The sequence below is a fragment of the Ipomoea triloba genome, chromosome 11, assembly GCF_003576645.1.
Source record: "Ipomoea triloba cultivar NCNSP0323 chromosome 11, ASM357664v1".
NCBI lineage: Eukaryota > Viridiplantae > Streptophyta > Magnoliopsida > Solanales > Convolvulaceae > Ipomoea > Ipomoea triloba.
Genome location: NC_044926.1, coordinates 11,152,987 through 11,162,564, shown reverse-complemented (window position 1 = coordinate 11,162,564; position 9,578 = coordinate 11,152,987). Strand labels below are relative to the sequence as shown.

Sequence of the window (9,578 nt, the reverse complement as noted above, 5' to 3'; positions counted from 1 at the left end):
AGTGATGACAAAAATGAAAGTCATAATTTTCTAATATGAGATTCTTGTTTCACCCCTTAGTCAGTGATTATATGCTATGATTTGAATTAGAAAGAAAGTTTAATAAAGATGTTATTAAGAAAATGAAGAATGAGAGAGTGGCGCGCCGCCAAGTTCGGTTTAAAGCCAAAGAAAGAAGTGAGCAAGTTTTTCGGCTATTGCATTGTGTGTGGAATTCTATTCTCATTGTTTGCTGAATTGCTGGGTGGCTTGTCATTGCTGTATATGCATTCAAACCACTTTCGTCGTACATTTCCGCTAACAATCTAGGAAATAGGTGGCCGGCGGCGACAGACCGGTCGTCCGCTCATCTTTCAGGCCACCTTCCGGTGCCGGCGACCCTGTCCCCATCGCCCCCCTCTACGGTAGTCACCTTTTTTCTTTTTTCATTTACCGACCAATTCAAAGCATTTTAAATTCCCTTTATTCAATTATATTGCTCTAATCTGTATAATTATATATATGAACATCATCAAACTATTTACTGCATTAGGAACAATGATCTTAGTTGAGATTGCTTCATGAAAATTAATTTTGAAGGCAATAAATTAATTTATCCTCAAAGGCATTGATGAAGTCTGAATCCTTAGCTTGGGTGTTAGTTCGAATCCCACTAATAGGAATTAGGATAATTTGTTGTTGGTTGTTTGTGGCATTGTATTTTTACTTTTAAATTGTTGAAATAGGATTATTCATTTAGTTTTGTGTCCTTTGAGGCTATCTTAGCTTGAACAACAACAATGGAATTTGTATTGAATTGGATGCTTAAAGATATTGCAATAGTATGTAGCATAGGTGGGGACTAGATTGGTAACTGAGTGTTGGGCGTCAGCCGGCCGAGTTCAGCCCCTCTTCCATTGGCTTACCATGGAGGGATGTGGTTAAATGGTTAATGTCTACCTACTTATAAGTTTTAAGAAGGATATGACAGCCGAATAACCAAAGAACTCCATGGTTAAGCGTGGTTGAACTACTGGGAACTAAGTATAGTGCTGCGCTGAGATCCACACTGAGGACTTAATATGTTGTCTATAACTAGAGGACTAAAAATGCTTTTGTCCCGAATGTATTAGCAATCTGGATTGAGAGCATTGAAAAACTACATATAATAGTTGATAGCATAGTTCACTGCTGCAATAGTTGATAGATAGTGTATTTGAGTCTTGAAAAATTATGCATCTGAAAAGTTCAAAGCTTTGGGATAGGTTAGGATTGCATAAGTGGCTTGCAGTGATGACTCTTGTTATGCATTTTTATGTTTGATGAGAGGTGCCTGTAGGCCCGGTAAATTGATGTGGAATGGGACCTTCACAGGATGAATTGAATAATGGTGGAAATTTGCAGCCTCCTGTTGAAGGAGTTGATGTTCTTTCCCCAAGAAAGAAGTTGAATCTCTCGCCTTCTTGTTCCTCTGATCTTCTCCAAATTAAATGATCCATTTGTTATTCCATCTGCAGAGGATGATTATGAACCCGACATTTCCACTTCAGCTGCAGCCAGTCCTAATTTATCCAGCTTAAGCTCTACCGACTTGTTAATCACAGAATCGCCCACAATGCAAGTAATGGATCGTTCTATGGACATGTCGCATAGGATACCTTCTTCTGTGTTTGAACTAGACCACTCTTCGGACCCAATACAGTGGAGTACAGCCTCCAGTGAATCATTGTTCAGTATCCACTTAGGGAATACCAGTATTTCCGGGGATTATGGTCTTCGGTGCTCTGATGAGCGTGGAACGACAGGAGAGGCTTCTATAGATCGTCCAGTCCCCACACGCCAGGTTTCTGATCGCCCTAGTGTTAAATTAAGAGCAGTGGAAGCATCTCTTGAAGAAGAGGGCTCAAGGGAAAGTGAAGATCACAATCATGAGAAATCTTTTCCCGAGGGGAGGGGAAGTAATGCCAGTGTGAAATCCTTCGCGTTTCCAATGTAAGTGGCCATGTTGAAAAGTCTAAAATTCTTAGTGTCCATGGAATAACACAGCACAGAATCAAGCACAAGTTTTTTGTTTTGTTTTGTTTTGTTTTGTTTTTTCTTTTGAAACACTCTGATTCTTTACAAGATAGTATCTGTTCTATACTTTCTCAATCTTTTTCAGTCCAAAGAATCAATGCCCCCACTACGAGGGTTATATGAGATCATTTAATCACTTCTGCAGAAATCAAGCTGTTGCTATTTTCTTGTCTTGCAACTTATTTGCTACTATCATGAACCCATTATTAAGCCTCATCTATTTTTGTTTTCTTGGTCATATATCTCCCCTTTTAACAAAGTGGGCCAATTCTGCTGAAAAATAGGCCTATGTTTAAAATTGAGAAACATACAAGGAGGTCCATTTACCTTAATAGAACTTGTATAACAAAGCAATAATTCTTGGAATGGCTTATGGAGATGGGCATTGGCGCTAATTTTAATTGATAGATCTGGTGGATGCATATCTAGTTAGTAAAATAAGAACATTCGCATAATAATCTGTTATTAATGTCCGGGTTTTGTTTTTCTGCCTAGCTTTTGAGTGAGGATATGGCTAAATCTGTTTGAATGAAATGAAGTTTGGCAGGCGAAGATTCTACGGGGAAGCTTGGCTGCTCTGCCAGATTCCCAGAACCACAGCCAGCACCATCGCCGATGCAGGAGATAGAACCATCGCCACAATCAGAACCCGAGGCTGCTCAAAAGAAATGGTTTTCTTGCTTCCCTTGTTGCCCATAGGAAAGTTCATTTCGCCCGAATTTTATCCGCCTTCACTGCTCAAGCAAAACTTGAGGTTTAGAGTCATTGTGATGTATACTTTTGGCATCAAAAGATTGGCTAAGATCTAATTAAGAAGTCACCTTTTAAGCTCTCACATGTAGTCAGGAAGAGCTGGTGCAATTTTTGAGGTATTGTTTTTGGTCCAATGCAAATTTTTGTATAGTAAAGCAACTGCTAGCTGCCAAAAAAAAAAAAAAAGTGTTATCATAGCAATTAGCAACAAAACTTTGTTAGGCTGATGAAACATCAGAGAACAGTGTTGTCCATTTTCTAGTGCTTATCATATGCATAATGTATATATAGATGTTTATGTTAGTATAGCTTGCAATGGTGGTGCTCTTGGCTAGATGTTAGCTAGACTTGTGCAGTTGTGTGATACCTCATTGTTCATTCTTGGTCTTTCTTGTTTTTCTTGGTTTTACTTTCTAGGAAAACACAGATACTGTTTTTCTTGGTTTTAAAAATTGCATAACTTTTTAGGAAGGGATTATCGTTACAGGAAATAATATGCAAATTATACATTGAATCATGGTCCATATTGCAATGTGAATCATAGATAAATGTTTATTTTTAATATACTGAATATTCATTTTTAATATACTGAAAATTTTTTTGATAATATACATACTTAAAAAATAAACATTCAATCTACTAAAAATGAGAAGTCAGTATATTAATAATGAACCTTATACCAATGGTTCATCTTGTAAGGTAGATTATAGTCTATGATATAATGATTGTAAATAATAAGTGTATTTTCAAAGAGTAAAAGTCTTGTCACATATTTTAAATTTATTTGTTGAAGAAAAAAATAAAAACTGTTATATACTTTTGAATCAACAAAACAAACTCTAACGAAACACAAACTCTCACGCTCCCCACGGTAAATTATTGTGTGGACCATAGTCCACATAGTGGTGTGTGGAACATAACAAAAAGTACATTTTTAATATATTAAATGTACATTATTTGTGTACTGAATATACATTATATAATATAATATGCATTCAGTACACAAATAATGTGCATTCCCTAAATAGAATGTATATTTTTAATATACTAACATTATTTTTATACTAAATGTATATTATTTGATAGTAGCTGTGTGGACCATCATTATTGCGTGGACCATAAATAAAAAGTACATTTTTAATATACTAAAAATACATTATTTTTGTACATAAAGTACATTATTTTAGAGTACATTAAAATAATGTACCTTCACTACTATAATTTAAAACGTACATTCTCTCATTCAAGTACTCCCTCTGTCCCATTTTACATGTCCTATTTACTATTTATTGGTCAAACCAACTATTTCTTCTTTGCTTATTTTCTTTAGTAATTTTTTATTATTTTTAAATTTAACTTTTCGTATTTAATAGTACTTTTAATGTAGTTTCTAAATATATAAATTTTATATATTTATGCTAAACTTAATATTATAAAAAATTAGATTAAAAATTACTTCAGTCAAGCCTGGTTAAACGAACTAGACAACCATTTTGGGATGGAGGTAGTATAATTTAAAACATACCTTCTCTTATTCAACTATAATTTAAAACGTACATTCCTTTACTCAACTATTTACTCAACTATAATTTAAAACAAACCTTCCCTTATTCAACAACAATTTAAAACGTACATTCCCTTATATTAAAATAAATAATAAATTTGACCACTTAGTTTATCCATCAATCTTCAAACCCAGTTACTCTAGATGGGCTAAACATGCTGAGAAATTGCTCAACTATAAATCTGTAAAGATATATAGCATGATTTCCCATGAACACTGGACTTGAAAAACACAAGGTTTTAAGAGACTGATAGAAACTATAAATTTCTGTACTTCGAGATCATTGTGTAAATCCTATTTAGTAGCCTAGAAGCTTCATTTTCTCCAGCTGATAAGGGATCAGTCCACTCCTGAAACTGGTGAAGGCTGCCTGTGAAGTCTGTGAAGAGCCCATCCACGCCGATCTGGTTTATCCAGTAATCGAACTCATTGTATGGATCAACACTGAAGTTGAAATGTAAGTATGAGTTTTCGTTGCGAAAAGTGTAAGGGTGAACCTGGTGTGAAATGCCATTGAACATTGAAAGAAAGCACATCAAAAGGCATGATAGTGTGAAAAAAGTCTGGGAAAAATATTAAGCCACTAAAGAACACAGAATTTCTGAGTCAGGACTACAATGCTGAAAAGCTGAGGAAGCATCAGAGTGTTGAGATTAACAAATAACAAGAAACAATAACAATGACAGAAAAGTAAAAAAGGCAAGATTTATGTGGTTCGTCAATGTGCCTACGTCCACGGGAGAAACTATTCTTTTATTAATTGTGATGGTGATACACAACCTATGTATTTATAGGCTATCTATCCCTATACAATAGGTCCGACCCAATCTGCTCTACTCCTATTCCTTATATGAGACGAACCCAACAGAGAGGAAGTTAAAGTAGAAATATGGATTCTCTGGATCTCGACTATTTTTCTTCCTCCAGTTTTTCATTTCTCTAGAAAAATGGAAATTTATTCGGTTTGTAAATGCACCCTAATGTGCCTGTTTGGTAAAGGTAATAAACCAAAAGTAGATCAGAGTTGATTATTGAATATTGGCAATCCATAATCACAGACTTTATGGAGGACCAAATTGATTGAGTGAATTCAGAATTGTTCATTGAACTGTGAAGAGCCTCCTTAACAAGTTTGCTAATTTGATTACCATAAAAACTGATGATTTAGCCATACAGAATACCAAATTTTAGCTACCAGATTCTCGGCAAGAGGAAAGATGACATACCTGCAGATTTTTGGCATGCGCCCGTGCTACAAGATCAGTAGGTGGTAGCAAGTAGCCATTAGATACTGGAACTATAGTATCCTTCCAAGGCCCAATCCCCACCACATAGTCCTTGATGAAGTCAAGGTAACTGTCCGAAGTGATTTCTGAATACGACTGAAATCACGGAATACAAAAGGGTTTACACCTTCTGATAAACACACTATTTCCTTAAAAAAGACAGAATATATTATAGTTTCTTAGCAATGTTATTAAGAAAGTCCTTATTCCTTAACCAACTTGGTTGGAGTGAATGGCCGTGAGGAAGGTGCCTCTTATAGTTAGGGCCTACTCAAAACACCTTGTGTTCTAACCAAAAGATGTTTATATATCTTATAATGATATATTCATAACCAATGCAACGAAGCCAGAGACTATGAGAACCTGATTTGTGTCTTGAGTACGGACTGTCACATCATCAATTAGAAAGATCTTAGGCAGGTCTGTCTGTTTGGATATGTATGTAAGAGATGTAGGGGCGAAGGACTGAATGAAAACAGGCTGCTTCAACCATTCCTTTGACATATAAGGACCTTTATATCCATATTTTTTCAGCGTCTCAACGAACTTGTCTTCAAACTTCTTACCACCTGGCCATTTAACCTGTTGGAAGTACCCGCAATAGTGAATTGAATGTCAAAACAAAGTCTGCAATAATACCCGCTACAGTTCTTGTACTACCATTCTCTTCCCCTTTATCATTGTGGAGCAAAAAGGCATAGAGAACTCACACGTTCGTTAACGAAAATTGGGTTCTTAATCTCTGGATATATTCCTACAACTCTTGGGGCATCAAGTGCAATAGAAATGAATTCCTCAAATGTAATGATAGGAAACTGGCCTGCATATTCAAGAGGGAATATTTTATTAAAAAGAAAAAGAAAGATGATTAATAGAAGTTTTATAAGTAATGTACACTTTAAGCTCATTTGTGCACCAAGTGATCATATGAAGAAGTTTTTAATGTCCCTAATCACTTGTTAAGGTGAGATTTATCACAGTCACAAGAGTGGACTGGCTATGGACTTCATATACAAATCTTTACATCTTTCGGGAAATTATATCATATGAACCAGCAAGAACTAACCGTTATATTGCTGATCTCGGAAAGTGTATCTTTGCTTTGTCCTCAGGGTCTTCAGTTCTTCCAGTGTGAAATCAACTGCATATGACCAAAACAATCTTATAGTTAAGTAACTATAGAAAATATGTAAAGACAGATAATTAGGAAGATGAAAATTGTAACAATCTAAGTAGTCCATAAAACCATCATCAACTAATATACGTGTGCAAGACTCAATCTCCTTTATGTATCCATTTATGTATTTGCATATCTGCACTCTGGTGATGGATATCATTTTCTCGACCTAGTACTTCCACATCAAGGTACTTAAAATATATGCATGTCATACATAGTTAAAATGAAAACAAACGAGCAAGGAATGACTATGGATAATCTAGTACATAGAAAATACCGCGGGCCTCCAAGATAATACATGTTGGGAAAACCAAGTCATTCAAAAAATGGAAGTAAGAAATCTTGTTGAAAGAGCAGTTCAATACCAACAAAATGACCAGTAGTTTTGACCCTTTCAACTTCATAGGTCCTGTTTCTATCTGCAAACTCCTTGTGCTCGGCTATATCAGTTGTAGCATCGAGGGTAACATCATGAAAGCAAATAAGAACACCATCTTTTGATGCTAAGATGTCTGTTTCAATAAAGTCAGTACCTTCTTCAATAGCTCTCTGCAAAGGATTTAGATTTATGGACACATTACATGTGAAATGACAGATTAGAACAGACTATTTGGCTTGGAACCAAGCAACAATATTTTTAACAGAAGCAGCAGGTATGAAATTGTTGGGCAAAGGCCAGTGAAGGGTCAAGTCCAACACCCTACCTCTCAAAAATGTGGTGGTAGTATAAGGAACTAAAGTTGCGCCTTCGCTACAAGCTATAGCTTTTGGCGTAGTGGTAAACGTTTTATCCTAACAAGTGGTATCAGAACTAGGTGCTGGGAGGGGGAATTGTTGGGCAGAGGCCGGTAAAGGGTCAAGTCCAGCAATAGGGGGAGTAGCAAGCGCGAGTGGAAAGCGCTTGATACTAACAGAAATCTATGAAAAACTAAATTGTATTGCTTTTTTTTTTGAAAGTATCTAGCATTTAGTTATTGGAAGACTGAGAATGTGCTAAGATTCGAGAGGAAATGCAGGCAGCATACTAATAAGTCATTATTTTGGTACATGAATTTAAATCCCATTCGCTAATCAATTTAAGCAAGAAGATGCTGCAAACAAACATGTGAAAGCTGAGAAATGTATATAAGGATCTTTTAAGTGTCTTTGCTAAAGTATACCATGTATGCAGCAGCAGTTTCTTCAGGTATTTCTCCATTTGAACCTCGGTGTGCAATATTAAATGGGCGAAATGTTTGCAAAGGCTGCTTATTTCTATCATTTCTCCTGCTAGGGAGCGGGTACAGAGGCCTTGCAGAGCACCCGACAAATAGTAACAAAAGAATGAGCGGGACAAGACCTGCACAATGCATCGTCAAAAAGAAACTATTCATAATCTACACACAAAACTACATCTTTGGACGTCACAACTATAAATTCTGAGTAACTATCATAAAAGATACACAGTTATGATAGGCAAAATGGTACTAGAAAAAACAAAAATCTATATTTTAGAAATTCTATTCACCGAAACTCCAGAAAAAGAATACAAGTTCATCAGTTATAAGCCAGAGGAGAGTATCGGAACTAGGAAGCAATGCCTCTAAATAGGAAACCTATCTGACATAATCCATCCAATACTATTAAGTTAAACATTATCCAAATCTTTAGAGGAATTAGAGATGTGCATACTTTATTAAGGCTTGATTAAGACTACAAAGCTTTAACAATTGACAGATTAAACCAGACCCTCATAATAACTACACTTTACATTTTACAATGTATCAAGATATACTTCAAGTTGAATTATAAAACTCCTATCCTAGAAGATAAAATAAAAAATTCCAGTAGATTCACAAAATAAAAAATAAAAAATCCATAATTATCTCAAAACTATTTCCATTTTCCCATATGAAATTATGAATTAAACCTCATGCTCAAATCTTGGCCTACTTTTTCATCCTGGTAGCAAGCACCTCAATACAATACTATCATATCTTTCAAGTACTGGGTGTTAGTTGATAATTCTGTTGCTTAAAGAATGATCCATCTAACATATTTCAGTACAACACAGAAGAACAGAAAATTACAGCCGGTGGATGATAACAGTAAAATTTAGCTTTAAAAGGGAGCTAAGCAAAACCAAGAAATTATCAAATACCCAAGCAGCAAAAAATGAAGAAATAAAAATAAATCAGGTAAAATGCAGGAAAAAGAAACTTTCAAAGAATTGTGATCTGGGTATGAATGCTCACTTGGAAATGAAGCCATTAAAAACTGCCCCTTCTTATCCCTTTCTCTCACTCTCTCTCTCTGTCTCTCTCTCTCTCTAGCTCCCTTGTTTTACTTCAGAGTAGAGAAGAAGACTAGGAGAGTAGGAGGGAATGCTCATATATAATCTTGACTCCACCAGTCGTCGCCGAGGATTTGCAAGCAACTATGCAAGCAATTCCAAGAATATTCTTTAATCTGTACGTATTAGGAAATATAAAATTTTCTTAGATCATTACTTGTGAATTTTTTTTTCTCTTGTTTTTTTTTTTTTTTTGGTCATTAATACTTTCAATTTTGATATTCTTACTCCAAGCACATTGTGCTCAATTAGCACATCTGTGACTCTCTTTTAAAAAAAGTCATAAAAATATTGAATAAATATTACTTTGTAACAGAGAGATAGTATTAAAAAAAATTAATAATTTCATATTATCCTTCAAATTGTCCGATACACCTTTTACAACGTTACCCAACATCACTGACAATGATA

At 35.3% G+C, this 9,578-nt stretch overlaps 2 protein-coding genes across 3 annotated transcripts; one reads left to right on the top strand and one right to left on the bottom strand.

Annotated features, from left to right (window-relative positions):
* Nucleotides 1-259: 259 nt before the first annotated feature.
* LOC116033988 lies at nucleotides 260-3,079 on the top strand. Its single transcript, XM_031276546.1, has 3 exons — nucleotides 260-404; nucleotides 1,497-1,971; nucleotides 2,595-3,079. Exons 2-3 carry the CDS (start codon nucleotides 1,595-1,597, stop codon nucleotides 2,752-2,754), a joined length of 537 nt encoding a protein of 178 aa, XP_031132406.1. The 5' UTR covers nucleotides 260-404; nucleotides 1,497-1,594; the 3' UTR covers nucleotides 2,755-3,079.
* Nucleotides 3,080-4,348: 1,269 nt separating this feature from the next.
* Nucleotides 4,349-9,246, bottom strand: LOC115995656 (glycerophosphodiester phosphodiesterase GDPD6-like). 2 transcript variants are annotated; one of them, XM_031234756.1, is made up of 8 exons: nucleotides 9,070-9,246; nucleotides 7,996-8,174; nucleotides 7,201-7,384; nucleotides 6,725-6,799; nucleotides 6,369-6,478; nucleotides 6,022-6,240; nucleotides 5,599-5,754; nucleotides 4,349-4,869 (listed from the first exon to the last, which is right to left on the bottom strand). In XM_031234756.1, the coding sequence occupies exons 1-8, from the start codon at nucleotides 9,083-9,085 to the stop codon at nucleotides 4,630-4,632; spliced, it is 1,179 nt and encodes a 392-aa protein (XP_031090616.1). In that variant the 5' UTR covers nucleotides 9,086-9,246; the 3' UTR covers nucleotides 4,349-4,629. The 2 variants fall into 2 exon arrangements, with proteins under 2 accessions (XP_031090616.1, XP_031090617.1); XM_031234757.1 differs by having other exon boundaries at nucleotides 4,706-4,816.
* Nucleotides 9,247-9,578: the final 332 nt, after the last annotated feature.

Excerpts from the sequence above, each read along its gene's own strand:
- LOC115995656 (XM_031234756.1), bottom strand. Across the intron at positions 7,385-7,995 it reads AAACTGCTGCTGCATACATG|AGAGCTATTGAAGAAGGTAC; the intron begins GTATACTTTAGC and ends AATCCTTTGCAG. Across the intron at positions 6,800-7,200 it reads AACTACTGGTCATTTTGTTG|TTGATTTCACACTGGAAGAA; the intron begins GTATTGAACTGC and ends GGTCATATGCAG.
- LOC116033988 (XM_031276546.1), top strand. The coding sequence starts at position 1,595 with ATGCAAGTAATGGATCGTTCTATGGACATGTCGCATAGGATACCTTCT. Across the intron at positions 1,972-2,594 it reads AAATCCTTCGCGTTTCCAAT|TTTGGCAGGCGAAGATTCTA; the intron begins GTAAGTGGCCAT and ends AATGAAATGAAG.